Here is a 26096-nt window from a genome sequence, read left to right as displayed (position 1 = left end):
CTTTTTTTTTTTCTTTTTAATAAAAAATTCGTTCTGATAGCGTGAAATTAGTGACTAAAAATTGCCTCATATTTTGTCAGCCAGAACATTTGGAGCCTGGACTTCCTGCAGTTTCAATATGTTTCTTCTACCTCTTTTACACATTTTAGTATTTCTAACTAAGCATGTGCTGCAGAGGCCAGCATGGTGTGCCAGCCCTTTAGGATTGTGAATGCCATCAGCCTGAACTGTTCATATCCTGTCTCCTTTCTGCATACCAGAATTAAAGGAATCTTTTTGACTTCCTGCTATAAGCTGACCAAATTAGGTTTCAAACATCAAGTCACTGGTTTATTTTGATAAAAATTTAATTTTATGATCAGAAGCATATGTATAACACAGGCAAAATACAGTGAACGGTGAAGAGGTCTTGATCAAAGACCCAAGCAAATAGGATAAAATCTGCCTCAATTCTGAGTAACTGTGATTTAATCCTACAGGTATGTAACAGAATTTGTAAACCTAGGCAATGTTTCAGCTCTTCGAACTTTCAGAGTATTGAGAGCTTTGAAAACTATTTCTGTAATCCCAGGTAAGAAGTAGTTGGTGTAAGGTGTTAGGCCCCTCGTATCTCCAACTGTTATTTGTGTGCTGTCATTGTGTTTGTGTGTGAACTCCCCTATTACAGATATGTGACAGAGTTTGTGGACCTGGGCAATGTCTCAGCGTTGAGAACATTCAGAGTTCTCCGAGCTTTGAAAACAATATCAGTCATTCCAGGTGAGAGCTAGGTTAAACACTGAGGCTGACTTTTGTTCTACAAAGGCTGTACTCGTATTTCTAAAGCATAAGCCTTGTTTGCTACACATTGTTAACAAAATAAAAAAGCAGGAGTCAAGACGTGCAGTTTTATTTAAATTGATTCTTGCTTCTCCTATATTAGTTGTATTTTCTTTTCAAAAAAATCAGCCTTTGAGTTTAACAAATTCTTGCATGAGATATTTGCAGTAAACAGCCTATGTGATTTGCATCTTATGACATCAAGCTTTCCTTTACATGTTTTAAATATAAGTTAATGTTAAGCTTTCATACTGATGCAAATTTTATCATTTATTGCAGGCACTTGATATAGCAACTTAATTAAGTTTTAAGTCATGTATAAAAAATTAAACTCTAAAGGATAGCATGGGCCATGCATGGGATATTGTTTTAAAGATGTCTTTCTTCTCCAAACCATCACCCCTCTTATATTGCAAGAAGATTATTATGATATTATTCAAGTATGCACTTATAATGTCTTTATAATGGGTCTACTAATGCAGAATACTTTTCAAAAGGTTCATATAAGAAAGGTTTGGGCAAGAAGCATCAGCAAAAGCAAACGATGCTTTTCTATGTAGGGTTGAGATATAGCATGAATAATAAAATCACTTGTTTTGGCATTAACAATGTGTTTGGTATTATCTACTTTTTATTTCTGTAGACTATAAAATAAGCATAAACTTACAGCTTTTCATTCATCTTCACAAGTAATAAGGCTTTTCATGAAAATTATTGTATCAAATATTAGACTCATTTAGTTGTCATTTTGCATGAAATCTTTATCTTGTCAGGAAAAATCACATGATTTTTTTGTGTGTTTAGTATCTGTTTAATATCATAATAAAAATCTTTTCTCTTTGCAGGCTTGAAGACTATCGTGGGAGCCCTAATTCAGTCGGTGAAGAAGCTCTCAGATGTTATGATCCTGACTGTGTTTTGTCTGAGTGTATTTGCGCTAATAGGGCTGCAGCTGTTCATGGGCAACTTGAGGAATAAATGCCTGCAGTGGCCTCCAGACAATTCTACTTTTGAAACAACTGTTATTTCCTACTTTAATAGCTCTATAGGTGAAAATGGTACATTTATTAATACAACAATGACAACATTTAACTGGGATGAATACATCGAAGACAGAAGTAAGAGTTACTTATATCATCTACTGCATTGATTTTCTGGATTTTTTTTGAGCAGATACAAAAGCATCAGTATCTTTCCATTGCACTTAAAATGGTGTAATCTGGCCAAGAGATACAAAAGCACTCAATTTGTGTAGTAAATAAAAGAACAGTCATAACGTAGTTTAACATACTCACAATATCGTACTGGGTACCAAAATATCTTTTTACCTTTTATTTTTTACTTATGACTTTTAGAGTAAATCCACATTGCAGCACAAAGCAGAAATTTCTGTGCTAGCCCCAAGCCTCCTGAAATAGTGTGACAGTCCTAATATGGGATCTGAAATCGTATAGCTACATTAGTGCAAGATAATGCCCAATATCATAAATCCACATTTGAACATCAGTTAGTTCAGGAATACTGCTATAGCATATAAATGCAGCTGTGTTGTTTCTTCTGGAACTTGGTGAATGTCTCTGCACCACACTCCCTTGCACAGCACAGACATGCCTACTGGTGATTTATCCCATGCTTCTTATTCTAGCAAAATAAGAACTAGATTCCGTTTTATGTATCTTAATTTGTTGCTTATCTGTGGAAGATCAAGAAATTAGCATTTTGGTCTCCTTTTTACCTCATAATACAGTATTTTCACTGGTTTAGGTAGTTAACGTCACTACTGTGTTAACAAAAATTGTTTTAAAATTCAGATAGAACAACTCTGAACATATCTGTAGTAGATTGCTATTCTGTCTTTCATAATGGTAAATAGCTTCAGTCTCTCCTATTTATCTATTTAGTCCCTCCTATTTATTTTAGTGTATTTAGGGTTTTAATTTTGTAATTAAATAATCTTAGGGGTTTTTATAAAGTCTGTATAAATGTTTTAACTGATGCCCATATCACTGAAAGTTAGGAAACCTCTGTTTAACAGCTAAATGCTTTTGGATCTAAGTCTCATTTCCTTATAATCTTTTAATGTACTTAGCATTTCAGTATGCTTGTAGTATCATAGAAATGTCATCTTGAAGATGATTTTGGATGATAACCTATTCTTAAAAACATCTGAAGAACAGATTCCATTCCATTCCCCTTTAGCTGCTTCTGGTACTACATAAAAAATAGAAAGTTTTTTCTAAATATCCGACCTAAATTTTCCTAATCTCAGGCTGAATATATTACTACTTCTCCTGTGGACTTAGAAGTAAGATAATCGTAGACTACTTTATATTAGTCTTTATGATATTTTAAAACTGTTATCTTCTTTATTTCTTATCTTTTCTAAACCAAGCAATCCTATTTTCTCTTTTGCATTTTCTATACCTATTTTCACTTTTTTTTGCTTTTTTGAATTCTTTCCAATTAGTCTGGGATTTTGTTTTTTCTTTTTTGTTTGGGGTTTTTTTTTTGTTATGGTTTTTGATTGGTTGTTTTTGTTTGGTTTTTTTTTTAATGAGATGCTCAAATCTGGTACTTAGTCCTCTAATAAAGGGACAAATTTGAAGTAATTACCTCATGTGCCATATATGCAACATTCCTATTACATCTCAAAATTACATCATTTTTATATCAGCACTGTATTGTTGATTCACAGTCAACTTGCAGTTCGTGACAGTCACTGCATCTTTTTGTACAGCAGTGGCTGTGGCCAGATCCTGTCTATTTTGCATTTACGTATGTGATTTTGCCTTGTCAACTGTAGCATTTTCCACTTGTCTCTATTGAAATAAATCCAATTGCTTTTGGACCTGCTTGTCAGTTTGAAAAGGTCATTCTAAATTTCAATCATCTTCTCTCCTAGCTTGATGTCTTCAGAATACTCGATGCATTTTTTCTATTATTTCATGTCTTGAGTTGGTAATGAAACCTGTTATGAAAACCATGTATAGCACAGATCCCTGGAGGATCTTCAGAAAGATCCCCTTATGCATTGACATTGGGTCACTGGCAACTGCTCTCCGATAATCTTTTTTCTAGTATTTTGTGATGATTCCAGCCAGAACATATCTCCTTTATTTGCTTACGAAAGCGTCATGTAGGACTTGTACCCATGACTGCCATCCTGTTATTAAGTTGCCAGGAGACAGGAGGAGTTTTATATATGGCATGGTTTTTATAAACTCATATTGACTATTTTTACTACTTTATCATCTTTGTATTGAAAAATTTATTATTTAAATGTTTTCCAAAATAGTGGGCTGAGAGTTGAGCTGACTGGATGGTTTAACTGGATACTCTGCTTACCAAGTTTGAAAATTCAGCTTGGACCCTATCTGCATCTTTAAACTTTTAAAATTTTTAAGTAGGGCTTAAATCTCTCACAGAGCATGACTATGTGAGCACTGGAATGTCTGAAAATCCACTGTTTTCTTATCTGATATCTGAGAATAGATTGCAGATGCATAAATTGCACACATAATCCCACTCTCCAAAATAAGCAGATTTTATGCTGCCTCTATCGTATACTGGTGGTGACAGAGTAGAAGCAGTCAATAGGAACTGGTTGCAATTCCCTGCTTGTCTCTTTAGCGTTAGCCCTCAGTTAGTTCATGCCAGCTAAGCTAGTCCATGCCAGCTGGCAGTGAATCTCAAGGAACCATCTGCTTCCTGGGAACAGCCAGAACACACCTAATTTTGGCAACTTTAGCTTAATATGCCACCTGACCCAAAAATCTCCACTAGAGATTCCCATTTTACCACAAGAATCCCAAACTAGGAATTGATGGCAAATTGGTTTTCCCTTTCTGCCTCAAAGGAAAAGAATGTGCTGGGAGCTTTTAAGACTTCCATCTCTTTAAATTATATTGTACCTCATTTTAATAGTTAGCCTATTAACAAAATACCTACAGATACTTCAAGTACATTCCTCTGCTACAGAACTTTGTGTAGTAATTTTTTGTAATGTACAATAAAAGCTTGGTTTCTCCCTCAGCTGCTCAAGTCAAGATCCAGTTAGCAATTTCTTGTGCATGTTGTGCTGTGTTTTCATGCTGCAAAAATTTCAGTACTTTTTCAAATAGTATTTGTATAAAACAGTATGTAATGAATAATTATAGATTAATAACACTAAATGTTATATATCAAAATGCATGAACAAAGGCAGGGAATCGCCCTCATCCTTTGTCTCGTTTTCCATGTATTTGCTCACTCATTTGCTGACATGCCATTTGGGTAGGTTACTGAGAATTAGCTGTGCAACTACCTTTCTATTTTCTAAAGAAAGGCCAACTTCAAGACTCTATAGAAAGTAATTTTCCTGTCAAAACCATATTTTCCATGCTTTTTTCATTCCTAATCATTATATATTGCAGTTAAACTGTTTGTTAGCTCTGCTCATTTCTTTAAAGTGTAAAAGTCTATATCATTGCTCAATTTCCATTAGGTATAAATGATGTCTTTCTCATCACCCTTTCAATTTATTTTTTTTTAAAAAACAGATCATTTCTACTTCTTGGAAGGACAAAATGATGCTCTGCTGTGTGGCAATAGCTCAGATGCAGGGTAAGAAAATGGTCATCATTTTTCATTATGCATCAAGAAAAAATAATTAGCTACTTAGAATAGATCAGGTGGTCAACTTTAGTATCAGCTGTACCATAGAGTTGCAAATTACCAATGTTTTGCAGTTGAAGCTATATGTAAATATAACCATCTATGTGATTTGAGTTTACACGGGCACTTTCGTCAGCATCTTAGGCTAATTTTGTAAAGGTAACCACATGAATGCTATGTGCATAAATGTTGCTGCCAGCTTGCTGACAACTGTTTATCATCAGCCATGCTAGTTGACATCTTCTCTTGTCCTGGTGGAGATGTGTTGATATGACAAATTGTGGGGAAGGGTAGATTACTTTTAGTTATATTAATAAAGCATTGAAATATCATTAGGAAACGGAGTTAAAAATTGAAAAACCAATAAGATATATATTTTTATCTTAGGTATGTAGAATAAAATTTTACTTGTTCATAATTTCATTAGCAACTGGTACTCCTGAACAATTTTATGATTTACTATAGCATATCGTAATTTAGAGTAGTTGCTAAAAATAGCATTTCCTCTTCTTTTGTAGTCAATGTCCAGAAGGATATATATGTGTGAAAGCTGGTAGAAACCCCAACTATGGCTACACAAGTTTTGATACATTCAGTTGGGCATTCTTGTCACTGTTTCGATTGATGACTCAGGACTTTTGGGAGAATCTTTACCAGCTGGTGAGGACTTATTAAAATAAACAGCACCATCACCAATACCATTACTACATAGTACTTGCATAGTTATTTTCATTCACGTGTCCCTAAGGCCTTTGGGACAGAAATCATCTTTTATTTCATATATGTAATCTGTCTAAAATAATAGGGCCCTTGTTCATGGTTTAGGTTCCCATGTACTACTCAAATACATAATAAGAAATAGCTGCTCTTTTATGAAGGTGGTTAAGCATTATTGTTTCTTTTCACAAATGAGTAAATGAACTTAAGTTGTTAAAGCTTCTTACCCAAACATGCTGTAAATAGATGCTAGTTAAATTGATTTGCAGTCTAGTACAAACATGTTGTCTTTGAAAAGGTTACATCTTGTCCCTGAACTACACGTATCCTTAACCTGAAGGACAGTGGTGTTGTACAGCATGATGTTTTGTATACTGTACTGTCTTTGTGGCATTGTAGTTTGGGACTGATGAGACAAGAAGGTAAGATTCTGGTTAGTGGCCCCACTACTGTTAGATTTAAAGGCTATAATATAGACGTATAGTAGGGGCAGCAACTGCTACTACAGATTCTCATTGGTAGAAGTTCTGAAGTATTCAAGCTACAGAATCTTATTTACCTTGACCATAGTAGACACAAAGCTTGGGTTTTTTCACATGTAGCCAGGATATAATGCTATTTGTATATGGAAAAAGTAACTAAATAATCTTGTGCTAAATCAAAGCAATCTTATAATGTATTTCTAGATTATAACACAGATGCTACCATATTACGCAACAGTATTTAAAAGTCTTCTAAAAATATGTATTATCTCTTTTTCTCCAGACACTGCGTGCTGCTGGAAAAACATACATGATATTTTTTGTTTTGGTCATTTTCCTGGGTTCTTTCTACCTGATTAACTTGATCCTGGCTGTGGTTGCCATGGCCTATGAAGAACAGAATCAAGCAACCATGGAAGAAGCAGAGCAGAAAGAAGCAGAATTTCAGCAAATGCTGGAACAACTGAAAAAGCAACAGGAAGAAGCTCAGGTATCCCTGTAAAGTAAAATTCCTTCTTCCATTCATGATTGTGGTCAGATGCTTTATGTCCACATATGAGGATACTTTTACTCCCCTACTCCTAACAATGTATTACCTTCAGTCTTAGAAATTCCTTCTTTTTGCAAACATCTTTAATGTTTTCCATTGCACTGTTTCTGCTGGCTGAGTGAACCAGCACTAATAATTTGTGACAACAATTATAACCAATAAGCTAAGATACTGGGTTTTCAAATTGGAGATGGAAATTAACTTTTATACTGAGCACTTGAACAAGTTGCCCAGAGTGCTTATGGAATCACCATCCTTGGAGACCTGGGCAACCTGCTTTAGGTGACTGTCCTGGTTTCAGCTGGGATAGAGTTAGCTATCTTCCTAGTAGCTGGTACGTGCACCAGCAGCGCCGCCTGGGCTCGGGGGTTAAACCACGACAGTGACCCTGTCTGTGCTGGGGAGTTGGACATGATGAACTCCAGAGGCTCCTTTCCAACCTCAACCTTTCTGTGATTCTGTGAAATGGAGATGGAGACATAAGGAAAAAAACAAACAGGAAATCTGCTTATTTAAGTGACATAAGCAAAACTATTGTAGGTGCTGTGGGAAAAACAGTTTAATATTTTGCTCCAGCAACATTTGGCTTTTTCTACTCCTTCCCCAGCTCTCACAGCAGAAAGCCATAGTGTTCCAGTTTTCTTTAAAACTGGAAAAAGTGAAGAAACTGGACAAAATGCTTCTGTCGTACAGACATCATGATTACATACTGCTTTGAAATTAATTTTCATTTTTTGAAGACTCTGAAATCTTTAATAGGATAATTGATAATGTGTGCTTGGCATGTGGCCACATAGACCAGAAGTTGAACTATGTCGTCCATGTAAGCACACAACTAAAGTCAGCAATAGGGGTCTCTTTTTTTTTGTTTGGTTAGTAGGTATCTGTTGGGGTTTTTACCACAACTTGTAAATAAAAGTTGATCAAATGCTCCACAAATGTTTGAAACTTCAAACAGCAACAGGTCTCTAATAGCCTGCAGTTTAACTCAAATCTCTGATTATGATTTGCAAAACTGGGATAAACAATGTTACACCAGGTCTTTAATAGACTAGAGAGTATTCAAAATCCAGCAAAATGGTGTAAGGAAGTGTCACTTCCTCTTAACAGGGATTTTTCCTATTGTTTGAGCCTTGATTCCTTACTTTTACATAGTATTTCAGGTGAAAAATTCATTGCAACATATTGCTCCAATCTAAACCAGATGCTCGATAACTCAGTTCTCTGACAGCACAGTTCTCCCTTGGGCTGCTCTAACTCCTGGTTTATGGAGCAGTGGCAAATTATGGTTCCTGTAGTATTTCACAAATTATACTTATGATATGCTGGGTTCAGTGAAGCGGGATCATTGCTTTTATTTCAGAATCATTATTTTTTTAAGAAAGGCAATAAATTTAAAATAGTGAGTGGTGTGTGTTTGTATAAATGTTGTAAATTGCATATGTGCTTGTATGTATAGGCGGCAGCAGCAGCTGCAGCAGCTGACTCAAGAGATTATAGTGGAGTAGGTGGAATAGGAGGATTCTCCGAAAGTTCTTCTGAGGCATCAAAACTGAGCTCAAAAAGTGCTAAAGAGAGGAGGAATAGAAGAAAGAAAAAAAAGCAAAAAGAACAATCCGAAGGCGAGGAGAAGGATGGGGAAGAATTTCACAAATCTGAATCAGAGGACAGCATCAAAAGGAAAGGTTTCCGATTTTCCATTGAGGGGAATAGACTGACATATGAAAAAAGATTCTCTTCCCCACACCAGGTACCATAGTATTATTACCTCTTAAACACTTCTGTTGTCTACTCATCATATGAACAAAACCCTGTAAAGTAGTTTGGTCAATTTTTGCAAAAGATACTGCAGATTCTTTAATATCTTAAATCAAAGTATGACCAGGTTAATACTTGCAGCCAAAGATGAAACTGTAAGAATATGAGAGATTTTTGTTTTATTCTGCATTTATGTGTGAAAAATCAAAATAATGTGTATTACTTAAATTAGTTGTATTTCAAGTTTCTTAATGAAAATGGACCTATCTCCCTATCAAGATGGATATATTCAGCTTGATCAGTGGCTTCAAAATTTGGTGCACACATACAAAGGAATTTCATGTTTTGAATGAGAAAAGTACTAAATCTGGGATGCAAAAAAACCCAGTAGAAAATGCATAAATGCTCATGTGAAATTTGACAAATTAATTGATGTGAGACCATTGATTGTGTTATCTTAAAGAAGGTGGAAATATGTGTGGCAATGTGTCCTTGCATGTGTTCTCTTACATTGAAACACCAGTGACTCAGAGTGCCATCTGCATCTCCCATCCAGACATTTATTTCATTTGATAGTTTTGTTATCTCTTCTACAGTTTTCAGAGCTTCTCTTCATTTGCCCAGCTCCAACTCTCCCCTCAGCACTTCCAGTCCAGATGTCACATCCATTCTGTCCTTTTTCTGCCCCTTTGTGTGCCTCAATATGCTTCTTCCTTTTATCCCCACCTTCTTGATTCTCCCTGGTCTTTATGACTTGCTTTCTCCCTCTTTTTAGTCACCATTACTAAACTCATTCCTTCCTTTTTAATCCTCTTCTATTACTGTCTCTGGAAAGCCTGTTTCATCCCTAAATAGATCATGAACAATCATATTCTCTTCATGTATCACTTTCTCCAGCTCCCATTCTCAAAGAATCTCAGACCTCTTCATCCAGTATTTTCTTATTAAGGATTGTCCTCCTTAGATCAGACTGTGGTGGGAATATAGTGTTTCTAGCTTCCTATTTCTGCCAAGTTAACTCCTCCTTCCACATACCTCCTAACGTACTTCCTTTTTTAATAGTACTCCATCCAACCCCCCCCACCGCCCCAGTCCGCCACCAGTTTATGTTGTTAACTAACTAATCTCTGTAAAACTTCATTGCTGAATTTAGTTAGTTCATGGTTCGTTCTGTTCCTTATACAAATTTTCACACCTATATCCATTGACTTCAACTTCATGTTGAAGACCCATCTGATCCCTTAGCTGCATATTCTTGCTTGTGTCTTCATTCAAACTGCACCCTTATTCAACTGCAGCTCCTTTCATCCATCTTGTAAGCAATGAAGCATGCCTCATACAACTTGGTCCTCTTACCTTTCCATCTCCAAGTTCATTTACAGCTGTTTACTATGACAGTTTAGCAATCCCCTCCCCTCTGGTTTTCCAGCCCTAGTTCCTTTTCACTCTGGGTTCTAGCCACTAAACAGAACTTCTACTCACCAGTTTTTAATAACCTTTTCCTAGATGAAACTCAAGTTTTTATCTCATCTTTGACATTTTCCTTGACATTTCACTTGCCTTCAATGTAACTGACCATTATGTTCTTCCTGAAAAATTATTCTTCCTAACATTCATGATTTCATCTTCTCTCAATTCTCTTGGTTTAGTTGTGCTTTAGAAGATCCTTTTACCGCTTTGGCAGTTTTCTAAGGGATTTCCACAAGGCCTTTTGCAACCTTCCTTCTCTCTTTCTTTTTCTTTTTTTAAACTCTACTCTGGACCCACAACTGTGAATCATTTTTAACTTAGACCTCTTTCTATGTCCCAATTACTGCTGTATTCATCAAGAATGTTGTTGCAAAGAGCACTAACCTATCTCATTGCTTTTACCTAATCTGCTAGTAAATATACCTACCTAAAGATATTTTTTTAAATATCATAAAACATACTGTGCCTAAAGTTCCTCCCAACCCACCTTGTGTAATTACAGTAAACAAGTCAAGTCGCAGCTTTGACTGACCCATGCCAGCATCCATAACCTCCTGTTAAATTTTCAAACTAGTTTCTTTGAGCTCTTTCCGGTATGCTGCCCCTCATGCTTGGAAGAAGCTCCCATGAGTTTCCACAGAACACTTCATTGTTTTCCTCAAATCCCTGTTTAAAACTCTCTTTTACCATGCTGCCTACAGAAAGCTTGACAGGGAAGTGACTTCAGGTGAGCTAAGACCACTGTTTATCATACCCATCAATTTTACCTCCTTGTATTCCCTTATCTTTTTGTATCCATCTGTTGTGTTACACTTAGATGATAAGTTCTTTGCAGAGTGCCTTTTTGTTCTGCATTTTGCAGTACCTAGAACAATAGGGCTCAGGTCCATAAAGATAAGTTGCAGAAGAGAAACAAAGATACCTCTTTGTTATATATCGTCTCTGCTGTTCATAGAGGTCTTGGGTAAAATCAGGTGCTAATCAATCAAGTCAAGAGAATCACTGATATGAATTAAAGTTAAGAACATGTATAATTATTTGCAAGATTAGAGCATTTTTTTGACTCTGATCCTGAAAAGATCCTCCCATAGCAGAACATTTACTCACATGAGTAAACTGATGAAGATTAGTGAGACTGTTCATACAAAAATACAGGCATATCTTTGCATACTCAGGATAGCTAAGACTTTCAAGAAATAAAAACCTTATTGCGGCCTACTTGACTAGTATCTGAAAAAATATGTATGCTTTTTAAACTAGGCAGTATTTAGGAGCTACCTGTGTGTGCAGACTGAGTCACAGGAAATTTGCCTAAAATTTTATTTACTCAGCATGTCAGACTAATGCCAACCTGGGCTAAATAATGTCTGGATGTCCTTACTCAGTTTATGAACCGTTGGTAATAAAACAGGCAAAATGGCAGAGGTAACAATTCTGTCAAGCAATTTCTTTTACTGTAATTAAACCATTGGATTTCATATATCCAAAGTAGTAAAATAACTAGTCTTTGTCTGTCACTTATGTGCTCTTTGTTTACTACCCAAAAGGGAGTGTATTAGGGGGGCTGTACCAGTTCATTTCTTTGTAGATGACCTTACCCTTTAAGACATATTAACACTGTGTTTTTTTCCTCTGTATGAAAACGTTATATTTAAAAGGATTTTCATCTGATAATCATTGTTTTTATTTGCCTACAGTCTTTGCTGAGCATTCGCGGCTCCCTGTTTTCCCCAAGGCGCAATAGCAGAACAAGCCTTTTCAGCTTCAGAGGTCGAGCAAAGGATGTAGGATCAGAAAATGACTTTGCTGATGATGAGCACAGCACTTTTGAAGACAATGAGAGCAGAAGAGATTCTCTCTTTGTTCCTCATAGACATGGTGAACGGCGCAACAGTAACATTAGTCAGGCCAGTAGGTCATCCAGGACAGTACCTCCACTTCCAGCAAATGGGAAGATGCACAGCACTGTGGATTGCAATGGAGTAGTTTCCTTAGTCGGTGGGCCGCCAGCTCTGACGTCACCTACTGGACAGCTTCTGCCAGAGGTGATGATTGATAAAGCAGCCACTGCTAGCAATGTAAGGAAGTCTGCAATAGCTCAGGCATGATGTCCTCTCCCTGTATGATCAGCCCTGTTTCTACAAAATTTAGTCACTTGGGAATGATTCCCTTTCTGGCCATGCTGTGAAAGCTCCTTTCATATATTCCAGTTATAAGCTACAGTAGAAACTGAAATTGTCTAGCTCTCCTTAACTAAACATGTGGAAATATATGCTAATTTACTGGGAATTAATAGAATAGCATAGTAAACCATTGAATAAATGTAGTATGTGTAGTCTTACACCCATTGATTCATTATGCTAACTGAAGACTTAACTGGAAGGTTCTGTATTCATGTATCAGACAGGATATCAAAAGGAAAAAAAAAAATTACTTAATGAAATATATTAAATGAGTATTTAACTTCCTGCTGACCATATATGAAACTTGTGATGTAACACTGATTGTGCAACTTACATGGGTTGTGATAGTGTTCCTGTAACATAGTTAATTTTTCTAGGGGGTTTTTTTTGGAGATGTTAACATTATTAAGTATTATTCTTTTATTTTGTTTGAAAACGTGTGCTAGGAAATTGATAATTTATTCTAAATTAAGAGTTCTCTTAAGAAAATACTCTTTGTGCTTTTACTGCTAGGTGTGTGGGCTGTGCATTTTCATGTTTAGAAAAAGACTTCACTTACTACCTAATTAGAAAGATATTTACAGCAGAGCTCATTGACAAGCATTGTGGAACTTTTTATAGTCTAAAAACTGTTTATAGTCTAAAATCTGTTTTAATGTCTCAGCCCTGTTTCAGCAAAATACTTAAAAACAGTCTTTAAGCACAAGAGCAATCCTACTGATGTATTTGACTATTTGCTGTATACAAAGTTAGGCATATATTAGTCTATTGCAAAACCATGACATAAATGGAGCATGGTACAGGACAGCAGAGTATTTTAAACCATTATACTTCTGTAATAATTTACAGTGTTATTCTTATTAAATGAACAATCAATAGGCTATTTTATCAGTGTTTTATTTTCAGGGCACTACTACAGAAACGGACTTAAGAAAGAGACGGTCTAGTTCTTACCATGTTCCTATGGACTACCTAACAGATCCTAGCGCAAGGCAAAGAGCAATGAGTATAGCCAGCATGCTTACAAACACAATGGAAGGTATGTAACACAGAATTTTTGTATGACAATGCCATAAAGTGCTATTAAATGTCTGACACATTAAGTAGTAGTGGAGTTTTAAGGCAGCTATTTCAGCCTAAAGGGTACAGGCAAGATGAGATTTGTAAATAGAGGTAGTATTTTTTTTTAAAGATGGAATGATATATTTGGAAAAGCAGTCAAGCTTTCAATATACTCATAGGTTTGAGGTGGAAGCAGCAAACTTCCAAGTTAAATGCAAGCAGAAAGCAATTGATCAATGCAGTATTTCTCTAGAGAAGTTATGTTTTGGGGTAAAAGCTCTTTTTACATTATTGAAATGGCTATGCTTCTTGCAGTAGAACAGTCTGCTTCTAGCAATTCAACAGACATGCTGTTTCACAAAGGAAGGATCACGTTGTTCTTTCTGTCAGGCTAAATACAATGAATCTGAATCATGGAATTAAGCAACTACTTGTAAGAAAGGGCAAAACATTACTTTGAGGCTTAAATGACTATGCCCAAAATAGCAAATAGGAAGGTAATAATGAGCAGTTTTGCACGTGTGGACCATAATACTGTCTAAATAGCTGTCTGACTTCAGATTTGTTCTACATGTTTATCTTTCATGAGGAAACTTTTAAATATTTTATTCATTCTGTGTACAGAACCACAGAATGGTTTGCATTGGAAGGGACCTTAAAGATCATCTAGTTGCAACCCCGCTGCCATAAGCAGGGACACCTTCCACTAGACCAGGTTGCTCAAAGCCCCATCCAACCTGGCCTTGAACAATTCCAGGGACGGGACATCCACCACCTCTCTGGGCAACCTGTTCCAGTGCCTCACCACTCTCACAGTAAAGAACTTCTTCCTTACATCCAATCTAAATCTACCCTCTTTCAGCTTAAAGCCATTACCCCTTGTCCTATCACTACATGCCCTTGTAAAAAGTCCTTCTCCAGCTTTCCTGTAGGCCCCCTTTAAGTACTGGAAGGCTGCTATAAGGTCTCCCTGGAGTCTTTTCTTCTCTAGGCTAAACAATCCCAACTCTCTCAGCCTGTCTTCATAGGAGAGGTGCTCCAGACCCTGATAATTTTCATGGCCCTCCTCTGGACTCGTTCCAACAGGTCCATGTCTTTCTTATGCTGGGGCCACAGAGCTGAACACAGTACTCCAGGTGGAATCGTACGAGCATGGAGTAGAGATGGAGAATCACCTCCCTCAACCTGCTGGCCACAATTCTTTTGATGCAGCCCAGGATGAGATTGGGTTTCTGGGCTGCAAGCACACATTGCTGGGTCATACTCAGTTTTTCATCCACCAATAGCCCCAAGTCATTTTCCACAGGGCTGCTCTCAGTCCACTCATTGCCCAGCCTGTATGCCAGATTTCTATGACAAATGCCTATTTTGCATCCTGTGTAGCATTTGATCATGAATGGTTATTTTATCTATTGAACATTTAGCATTCTTTTTACATCAAATTTGAAACATAGTGGGACAGATTATTTTTAATTGTAATTTCTTTTTACTGACAGTAGCCTTGGTTTCAAAAGGTCTACATATCAACACAGTTTATCAACAGTACCTTGGAAAACAGCATTTAGGCCTCAAGGAAATACCCAGGTGATACTGGAATAGAGAAGTATGTTTAAAATGTTATTTTCATTTTTCTCTCCAGAACTGGAAGAATCCAGACAGAAATGCCCACCATGCTGGTATAAATTTGCTAACACTTGCTTGATTTGGGACTGCTGTACTCCCTGGCTGAAAGTCAAACATATTGTAAATTTGATTGTGATGGACCCATTTGTTGATCTGGCGATTACTATCTGCATTGTCCTAAACACCCTGTTCATGGCCATGGAGCACTATCCAATGACAGAACAGTTTAGTGGTGTCCTTTCAGTAGGAAACCTTGTAAGTCTTTCATGATGTGCCGTGTATGTGAAATGCATTTTTCTTAAATAATTCTCTTGTGACCTATGTACATATGTTTAAAAGAAAATGTTGGCTAGATACTTATAGGCTTGGGATGGTTGAATTGAAATTTAAGCTTTACTGAATCCCTCTTTGTTGACATTTGTGGATTTCACCACTCTTGCTTTATGGAGCAAAAGATAGTAAGATTTATTGAGTCAATATGCATTTTGATTTTTAAAACATTCAGCTTCTGTCATTGAAGCTGGTTAAAGGAATTTATCTAATATTCTTTCTTGGGTGGATACTTACAAATCATAAGAACTTTCAGTTCCATTCCCATACCTGTTCTGCTCCTCACTAGCACCTCCTGAGGTCCTGTGTGTTCAGGGTATTATAGAGGGAAAAGTCCCAGATTTACTGCAACTCCACAGGAAACAGTGAAATGGCATGACAGTGCCTTCCGCAGGTCATCCTAAAGAAGAATAGCTCTGCTCAACTTTCAGTACAATTTTTTTCTTAATAAGATAATTGTCCCTCTCATAAACTTATCTTTATCCCTAGAAGCAAAGAGATGTCCCAAGGGCAAAGATGAGATCTAGGAGGCAAAACTGAGCATTAAAATCAGAAGAGATTCTGTGTATTGGTATTTATACATGCATATTAGCAGGCTAGATAAAAAACCATATTTTTCCCATTTACCTCTTTTTCTTTGGAAACCAAACATTGTGATGCATATGTAACCATCAAATCTGAATTTAATTCCTAACCCCAATGTATGGCAATATAGAGAAGCTATTCAGATTTATCATGGATTGCTTGCTGAAGATATAACTTACCAAAAGTTGATACCATTAGGTTTTTTAATATTTTCTTATTAAACTGGAGTAAGAAACTGTATTTTCCTTGCAGGTGTTTACTGGAATTTTCACAGCAGAAATGTTTCTCAAGATAATTGCCATGGATCCTTATTATTATTTCCAGGAGGGCTGGAATATTTTTGATGGTTTTATTGTGAGTCTTAGTTTAATGGAGCTTGGCCTTGCAAATGTAGAAGGATTATCTGTCCTTCGATCATTCCGATTGGTAAATATACTAAATAAAATATGTTTCTATGTTATGTTTTTATATTTGTGCATATATGTTGTGCACTATTTGTTTGTGCATTATATATTTATCTAAGACAGAAGATCTTTTCATAAGAACTTACAAAATACTAAATTGCATACTCACTAGATGACATGTATCTGTTATGTTGTTTGTTTTACATATTATCCTAGCAACATCTATTTCTTCCTCAAGACATTGTCAACATCAATTCTGTTCTTGCAGTGAGTGTGCTTTAAGGGTTAACTTCACCAATACCAGTATCACTTAGAGTCTTTTTCTCCCTAGATGAGGGAATAAAGAAAACAAGAGCCACAGGCCCTTACTGCCTGTGACTGAAGATTAGTAAATTGGTCAGTAAATAACAGATTAGTTAGTAAAAGTTTATTGACAGTTTTAGCTGATAGACTTCCATCACCAGTTGGCTTACATAGTTAGTTTTAGGAAAGAGTAGTGTTAAGATTTTTCTTTGGATAGGGATTTTTCATCACTACCAGTCTTCTCCTTATCATCCTCTGCAAGGTCCATCCACTAACAGCTTTTCTGTTCAGAAGTCACTACAGTATCTCTGTCTGTTATTAGATATCTCCGTCTTGAATAGGAACTTGAAAAACGTTGGTCTTGCTGAAGACCAGGCTAGCATGCAAGTTGATGTTCAAATCCTCTTCTGAAAAACCTACACAGTAAGAATCATGAAGCTAGAGTTCCTAGTCATGAAGCTCAACTTTTGCCTTAAATAAAGCAAAAATATCTCATTTTAAATAACAGTTAAATAAACACCCTTTTAAAAAAGAGGGGGTTTAAATTCATTCATTTGCTGGTTCTCTGTGTAGCATTACATTGCATTTTGCCTAAAGTCTAATATCTGTCTGGATTGACTTCTCCCTCTGTTATATAATTCTGTTTTTAACTTCGCATCTATATATTTTATTTCTGTCTCATCCCATGAAATAATATTTAGATTTAGATTCCTTTTAGTATTCTCCTCTTTCAGTTGTCTGAACACTTGCTGTATCTTTCCGAATAATTTCATTTTTGCCTGTTTCAAGTTGTACATTAATATAACACTTTCCTTGGTTTTCCTCAATGTTGTATGACAAACTTTCTAAGACATATTATGCTTATTTTAAATGACAGAAAAGATATTGTTAAAGATACTTGCAACTAATTTGTATGCCTATCATTAAAAACTCTAGCTTGTTTCTCTTTCTAGGAAAACCATTTCTTCCATCTCTCTGCCAGATAAGATGAAAGATCTGGAAGTGTCTATACACTCACAATCCTGTTAAACTGATCACATTTCATATGTGCTGGTTTCTTTTTAGTAATATTCTCTTAGAGGTAACTAAAGGAGAAAGACTGTTTTGTCCAACTTGTCCAACCAGTAGCACTTGTTGCAGGTATCTGAAGTCACCAAAAGAGTCAAAGTCTGAATTGAAGATTTTGTGATAATTGCAGTGTAATTCAAATGAGCATAGGTACAGTATTTTTGATTTGTTATGACTTGCATCAGGACTTAAGACTGCTGATGTCTAGTATTGTACAAAGAACTGGAAACATAAATTTTATAACTAAAGTTTCTAAAGGTTACATGAGACATGATTTAGACACAGGGTAACTGAAATATGAAATGTATAGCAATAATTTCATTGCAATTAGTAACATGAATAACTGTATACTATTCTTCTGTTTTGCAGCTTCGAGTTTTCAAATTGGCAAAATCTTGGCCAACTCTAAACATGCTGATTAAGATTATTGGCAACTCAGTGGGAGCTCTGGGAAATCTGACCCTGGTGCTGGCCATCATTGTGTTCATTTTCGCTGTGGTTGGGATGCAGCTGTTTGGCAAAAGCTACAAGGAATGTGTCTGCAAGATCTCTAGTGACTGTGAACTTCCACGCTGGCACATGCATGACTTTTTCCACTCTTTCTTGATTGTATTCCGAGTGCTGTGTGGAGAATGGATAGAAACGATGTGGGACTGCATGGAGGTTGCAGGCCAAACTATGTGCCTTACGGTCTTCATGATGGTCATGGTGATTGGAAACCTAGTGGTATGTAATCAGTGGAGATTTTTTAAAACTATTAGAAGATATTTCCTATTTTTCATGATTTAGAAATCAGAGATGAAGACTGGAAGACTCTAGGAGGTCATGTAATTCATTTGCCCTTTCTTTAAACCAGTTTCAAATATACCTTGATCATTTATGAAAAATGTTTGTCTATGTTTTCTTTTAAATCTTCAGTAAGTTTATAAGCTCTTTGGTAAGATCAGTGCTGAATTATGCTTATAGTTATAAATGCCTTTTAAAAAAACATCTAACTTAAATTGCCTTTTACAGCCAGTTAAACTGACTGGTCTTGATAGTGATGGAAAACAGTTGGTCTTTGTGACAATGTTTAAAATATTTAAAGGCTTACTGTTTCCACTTTCAGTCTTTTCTTTCTGAAACAAAATAAGCTTAGTTGTTCAATTTTTTCTCATAGGTGATGATTTCTAAACTGCTTATCCCTTCTGCTACTGGCCTCTGAATTCTTGCCAAGCAGCATTTTGGATAGACACACAAGTACCAAATAATGTTGAAGGATTATACGTCTTACACCCAATATTCCTTGTGGTACATCCCCAAATGACATGAACTTTCTGTACCAGCATTACTTTCCTGATGCATGCTTCCACCTTGCCAGTTTTCGCACCTTCCGTATATGTAGTTTTCATTTTTTGTAACCAACATTTCCACACTAGTACTTCAGAATTAAATACCATATTGATTTTGAATCATTTCAACAATTTACCGTGGTTATGCCTAAGTCTAGTTCCTTCTTGTTAAGTGCTAGCATCCCTTCTCTTTTTTGTATCATCCACAAATTTTATAAATATGCTTATCCACAGGCATAAATACCACGTTTAACCAGACTAATGTGAGATTCCTGTGGTATGCCTTCTAAAATATTCTGCAAGTTTGAACAGGAAGAATTGACAAACATAATTTAAATATGTTTTTTAATCAGTTTTGCACATAGTCTGTCATAATTACATATAGTCCAAATTCCTCTTATATGTTTGTAAAATGTCATGCAAGAAAGTCTGAAACGGTTTCCTAAAATTGAGGTGTATCACATCTGTGGACTCTTTATCTCTTAGCTAGTTTTCCTACCCAAAGCAAAAATATACCGATACATTCTTGGCAAATAGATAAATTTATTATATTCTGAGTCAGAGACACTGAAACTATGGTCTGTTGAACTGTAGAAGACTGCAGTCTGCCTGCATTGCCCTCACCTATGAACACTACAGGGGATGTAGCTTGCATAAATTACTACATCATGTTGTATCCTGCCTCCTTATGTCATTCTCCAATTTGAGGAGCAGACCTGCACTACTTCCAGTGTTCAGGAGAAAGTCAAGGAATAGCTCAGATTTTCATCTATATTAGTCAACTTAAACAAGCAAAAAATATTTTTGCAAGTTATAAAAAAATATGGGCGACAGGGATTATGGACTGGAAAGAATAGCAGGAAGGTGGGTTGAGATAAAGTGCTAACTGTGAAATAAAAATTATGTCATATTGAAAACCCATAATGGAATTACTTTTATGACTTAAAAATAAGAGATCCAGTATATTTTCTCCTTACTGTCTTTTAGGTTCTCAACCTCTTTTTGGCCTTGCTGCTGAGCTCATTTAGTTCAGACAACCTTGCTGCTACAGATGATGATAACGAAATGAACAATCTACAGATTGCTGTGGCAAGGATTCAGAAAGGCATAGATTATGTGAAGAGAAAAGTGCGTGAATTCATCCAAAAAGCCTTTGTTAGAAAGCAGAAAGTTTTAGATGAAATCAAACCTCTTGAGGACCTAAACAACAAAAAAGACAGCTGTATTTCCAACCACACAATAGTAGAAATAGGTAAAAACCTTGCCTATCTTAAAGAAGGGAATGGAACTACCAGTGGCATAGGCAGCAGCGTGGAAAAATATGTTGTTGATGAAAGTGATTACATGTCATTCATAAACAACCCAAGTCTCACTGTGACAGTGCCAATTGCTGTCGGGGAATCAGATTTTGAAAATTTAAACACGGAGGAGTTCAGCAGCGAGTCAGACCTGGAAGAAAGCAAAGAGGTAAGACTATTTCTATATTTAAAATACTCTGATGCTTTTCTTTTTTTCTCCTAAGGTTACTAGTGTTGAATTCAAATCTCTAATTCCTGTATAACAGCATATACGAACTTGTAATGGTATTTAAGGTAAATTAATGTAAGGTTGTGGGTTTCGAATGACATGGTAGTACAGTATTGCTTTTAAAGTAATAATCAAGATGCATAAGACAAGTTTGTAGAAAATTAATACTTTTTTATATTTTATTTGGTTAAAATCATTAACAAGAAAATGAACCAATTTAATAGCCCCGGATACCAGAGGTCTTACAAAACGAGCGTGGGTTGTGCAAGTTTCTCCATGTTTATTTCATCAGTGCAATTTAATTACTCTTTTGTCTGCTTTCTGGAGTGCCTCCTGTCAAATTAACAGTTCATTCTGATGCTTTTAACCTTTTTGATATAGTCAAAATGTATCTAGATACATCATAAGTACCTTTGAATACTGGACCAGCATCACTAAATGATTTCATATAAATTACTAAAAAACCATCAGATAGTAGCAGAACCACTGAAGAACTGAAGTAATGGCCTTATGGTAAATAAGTTATGAAGCTTTATATATCAGTATAAGATCCTTTCATACAGTTACCCATTGCCATTTTCAAAGATTTAAGATACTCAAATCTCTTACCTACTGTGACTGTAATAAAATGTACCTCTTTCTGGCCCAATGTGGTGGCAAATGGACAAATCCAAGCTAGAGCTTAGTGAGGTACAGTGGATGCCGAAGCCTTTATTATTGTGTTAACCCAGTGCTCTGTCCTGCACAATTGTACATGGTGGAGGCACACCACCTCAAGTGGAGTAAGTCTAGGCTATGCTTAGTGCCGATGCTAGTTCATTCAGCATTAGCATGGGTATTTTTGAACAGTACTGCATGCTACAGTGTAGACATAAACTAACATGAAAGTTTTCATGAGTGATTTCCTCATGCTTGAATCTGAGGGTATAAATATGGATAAGATTCTAGTAATTCTCACCCTGAGATCCTTTTTTGTACAGACTGCATCACACAGTCATATTTTCTTGTTTCTTATCAGAAATATCTTTATTGTTCTTTTAAAAATATTTCTTTTTTTGCAGCTTGTTTAGTATTAGTATTTATCTTACTCTTCAAAACCATGACTTGGGTGTAGAACAAAGCAGAAGTTATTGTAGTTTAGCCTTTAATTGTTCTGTGTAATGAAAAGGGTGATTATATGAAAGTTTCTTGGTCTGAATGTAGGATTTTGGTTGATTCTATTATATCTTTGTACCTAGAATAAGAAAAGGAATCTTCTTCAGGCAGCTTTACGCCACATAGGCCTAATGCATTGCTCTGTCCTTCCATTGTTCTGCTGTTCCATTGTTCTATTGTCCCATTGTTAACTGTTTCAAAACTTACTGCTGTCAAAGGAGCAGCAAATTCTACTGCTAATCTGGTCAAATTCCACCTATCAATGAGGTCATCCATAATAATTACATATGACAGTAATGGCACAGGTTATTTTTCTGTCTTTTTGTAAATCATGTAGTTTCTTAGTATAGACCTGGTCCTTCGGGGTCTGTTCTTTTTTCCTGCTAATCATGTTCAAGTCCGTCTATCACTTTCAGCCTTTTCCCTGCTTAGCAACTAGTGATAGCCAGAGGATGCACTGAAAGTTTGGGAATAAAGTGTCTTAAGTTAGAGTTCAGTACTAGGAAACAGAATACTTTGGATTTCTTCATCACAAAGTACTTATTGCTGTCTTGGTGGAGTAACAAATGCATGTCTGTCATTCTGTATTTGTATGTAAAGTTAGTATAGTATTTTTATCAGTTTCAAGGGTGCTGTCAACCTAAACCTATAATTTTTCATAAAACATTCTAAATCCCTCAGTTGGAAAGGGTGAAGCAGATACTGTTAGTTTATGCTTCAGATGATATTACTGTATAAATGACACTAAAAGAAAATCTGACGCAGGTGCAGTCTAAGAAGACTGTGAAGTCCCAGTACGATCAGAAGTATGCACTCACGAAAACTCTCCTCTCTTCACTTCTTGTTTTGTGCTCCCACCCATATCAGATTAATTCTGATAATGTTACTGATTCTGATATTACCATTACTCATGGTAGTAGTAAACCGTGTTTTAAATTGTCCTATATACTTCTCCTGTGCTTGTTCTTTTTTAAAAGTTATGAAGTTATGTATGTATTAACTGAAGTTTTATTCAAAATAGATAGGTCTGATAATTTTTAATTGACATAATCTATGCAAAAAGTAATTTGGAAGTGTAATTGGATTCTACTAATTTAAGAACTATATGTCATTAAAATGACTGAGAAAGAAGTAATTTAAATATTTTCATTAGTGATTATTAGATTAACTAGCTGCTGAAGTCTGTTTTTAAAAATGTAATCACAGGAGTGTTCTGTACTAGTGGAGTATTCCCCATTTCTTATGCTGAAGCTACAATTGTTGTACAGAAAATAATTTGTGATTCACTGAACAGTGAACAGTGGCAGCAAGGAGGAACATGACTTTTGGTAGTGCCTAATGATTAAGGCATCTGTTTTGAGAATGAAATTTTTCCCTGCTACAAAATCTGTTTATAATTTTTAAAGAGTCAATAGTCAGTGGCTAAAATGCAGAAACTGCCTTGAAATAGGGACCAAACCCTGAATTTCCCATATGAATTCCTTAATCGCTGAGAGTGTTATGTCAGTAGAAGAGATGGAGGATGTACCTTATTCAAACCTATAGGCTGGTGGCTAGCAGGACTAAGTATGACCACAATGACAGTGGTGCATCGATTTCTTCATTGTATAACAGGATGGTATGACTGCTGACTGTCTTCATTAGCCAAATCTTCCTTTTCCTAATGGAAGGACCCAATGGGGTTATTCTACAAGGTGACAAACATATTGGTTTGAATTCTTATAGGAAAAATTTTAAAGCTGATTTTCCCACATTTGAGACATGAGGCTCAAATTAAGCTTCCACCATAAAAGAAAGGCTTTCTCCTCCAGATACAGTATTTAAAAGAAAACAGTGCCCTCATTGCACTCTTGGAAGCACTTAATCCTGTAAATGTGTGTGATAATCATGCTTCAGGAACTGCAAACTGCTCAGGTGATAAGACAAAGAAATGCATACTCAGTCAGGAATGAGCTACTGCCAAGCAGTTTTGACTGGTCAAGCCTGAAACTCTTCTGAGCATATTCAGGATAAAAATTTCTTACTCTTGCAGAAGTTGAAGGTGAAAAATTGAAGGGAAATGTTTACAAATTTCAGGCACCTTCAAGAGAGGCCCAGCAGTTAAGAAGAGACATTGTGAGCATATTTCTTAAGTACTAAATTTCAAATAGATTTTAATCACAAAGGTGCATTTTTTAATCTTAATCCTAGTTCCCACTCTTCACTAGATAATTCTTATCCACCATGGTTTTTGATATAGAGAAGAGTGATGACTTATTAGTCACAGGACCAACGCTCTTGTCATGAAAACTATCTATAGCAAAAGGCATTTTTTAATATTAAAAAAGTGACTACAAATGGCTTTTTGTTCAAGACTTCCTCTTTTTTGCATGCCATAATGTACCTTCTAGTTCTGCCCTCTCATGTTTTCCCATTTATATGATTCTGCTGTTGCTAAGTGTTGGTCTGCCAGTCACCTCATTGCTTATACCACAAATTAAAAGAACTGAAGTTAGAAACTGCCACCAAACCACGTTCAATTAGAGGTATCCCAAATGAAAGGCAGCTTAGGCATCCATGTACTGTGAGAACACTCTGCACAAGATAGCCAGATGCTAATGAGTGTGTGTCTGTGTGCTTTTGCTTTTCTCTATGTATATACATGCATACACATATTCACTGTGGTATAGGGCAATAAATTGAATTTTTACAACGCAATTATCATTTATTAGCAAGTTTATATTAAGTTCATTAATGTTTGTTAAATTCGTTATTATAACATACATCTTTTCCAGTATTTTGATGGACATGTTAACTAGATTATGCCTTTCTAGAAACAATACATAGAATATTATACATGCTAGTAGGCGTGAATTTACAAGGAATTTTCTAGAAAATTGCCTGAAGCCTAAAACAGAATTAATTATGAGAACAATTGTGTCTATAGGAATGGTAGTGGGGGTATATAAGGTAATAAGGGAATTAGGGAATAAATCCTAAATAAAACTTTACCATGGAAGTAAAGTTCCACTGACAAATATAGGGCCACTGTGCTGAGTCTGTTGTCCTATATGTAAAAGTCTGTGGACCTAAGCTGCATTACTACTATCCAGAGTAGAAACTATAAAAATAATTTTTTCCTTTTTTAGTCCTTAAGTACTATGGAGACAGTTTATATAGAAAATTTTGTAGTGCATGTATAGCTGTGTAATAATTAGATATTTATGCTAAGTATAACTTCTAGGCTAGTAATTACACCAAGATATACCAAGTTACAAGATATTTTTAAATGCCTTGAAAAATATGGGATCTCCTAATGCTGTTGCAGATACCTTAATAATGTATATTTTACTTTAAGCAGTATTTAGCGCAAAAAAGCAGAGGTGCTGTGTCCTGAACTTCATTTCCTACCATTCTTACTTCTCACAGGAGTAGAACCAAGCTGGATCAGTCAAGCGGGCAGCTCTGGTGCCTTTTAGCGAGGCAGAGCATCGTGTCACCAATTTTACACAGGTTACCTAAGCAAGTTATACATCTATATGTATATACTATATAATCACTTTTTAACGGATATTGACTGGCCTGCATGCTCTTCAGCTATGATCCTGTCCCATTCATTGCAATGAAGTACAAACATGCACAGCTGCTCTCTGCCGAGTCACAGGACTCGCATCACAGCATGGTCAGGCAAGATCGGCAGCCCCAATATTTCTGTGGTTCAGATGCTATACTTTCCATGATATTTTAACAGTATTTCGCAGTGCATGCTATGTACCTTTCCCAATCTTGATGGTAATGTTTTCAAGATTCTATTTTTGAAGGGTTTTCTTTCCTTTTGAAGAAAGACAGAATATGTAACACGTAAGCTATGTTTCTCATCAGAAGCTTATATGAGTCCATCTGTAAATTGTGTTGATAATGAAAATCTGCTAGCTGTTTTGGAAAACTTTCATACTATTGTATTTACGATTATAATGGAGGTAACTTGCAAACTTATAATAGTAACTATTTCATTTTTTCACTTTTTTTTCCTTACAAATGCTTTTCTTCAGTACTCGTATAAGCATTTAGTTATTTTGGAGATTAATATGCAGTAC

General features: G+C 35.9%; 1 protein-coding gene across 1 annotated transcript in view; it reads left to right on the top strand.

Annotated features, from left to right (window-relative positions):
* SCN2A (sodium voltage-gated channel alpha subunit 2) overlaps positions 1-26096 on the top strand; it is a 79193-nt gene that overhangs the window by 29613 nt on the left and 23484 nt on the right. The window contains exons 6-17 of the mRNA XM_049805601.1: positions 668-759; positions 1665-1937; positions 5358-5421; positions 5991-6132; positions 6955-7161; positions 8681-8971; positions 12147-12527; positions 13539-13671; positions 15334-15572; positions 16485-16658; positions 18377-18733; positions 20326-20805. Coding sequence (XP_049661558.1) covers positions 668-759; positions 1665-1937; positions 5358-5421; positions 5991-6132; positions 6955-7161; positions 8681-8971; positions 12147-12527; positions 13539-13671; positions 15334-15572; positions 16485-16658; positions 18377-18733; positions 20326-20805 — 2833 coding nt within the window. The remainder of the gene's footprint in view (positions 1-667; positions 760-1664; positions 1938-5357; positions 5422-5990; positions 6133-6954; positions 7162-8680; positions 8972-12146; positions 12528-13538; positions 13672-15333; positions 15573-16484; positions 16659-18376; positions 18734-20325; positions 20806-26096) is intronic.

The sequence above is a fragment of the Accipiter gentilis genome, chromosome 1, assembly GCF_929443795.1.
Source record: "Accipiter gentilis chromosome 1, bAccGen1.1, whole genome shotgun sequence".
NCBI classification, from domain to species: domain Eukaryota; kingdom Metazoa; phylum Chordata; class Aves; order Accipitriformes; family Accipitridae; genus Astur; species Astur gentilis.
This window is presented reverse-complemented; position numbering and strand designations above follow the sequence as displayed.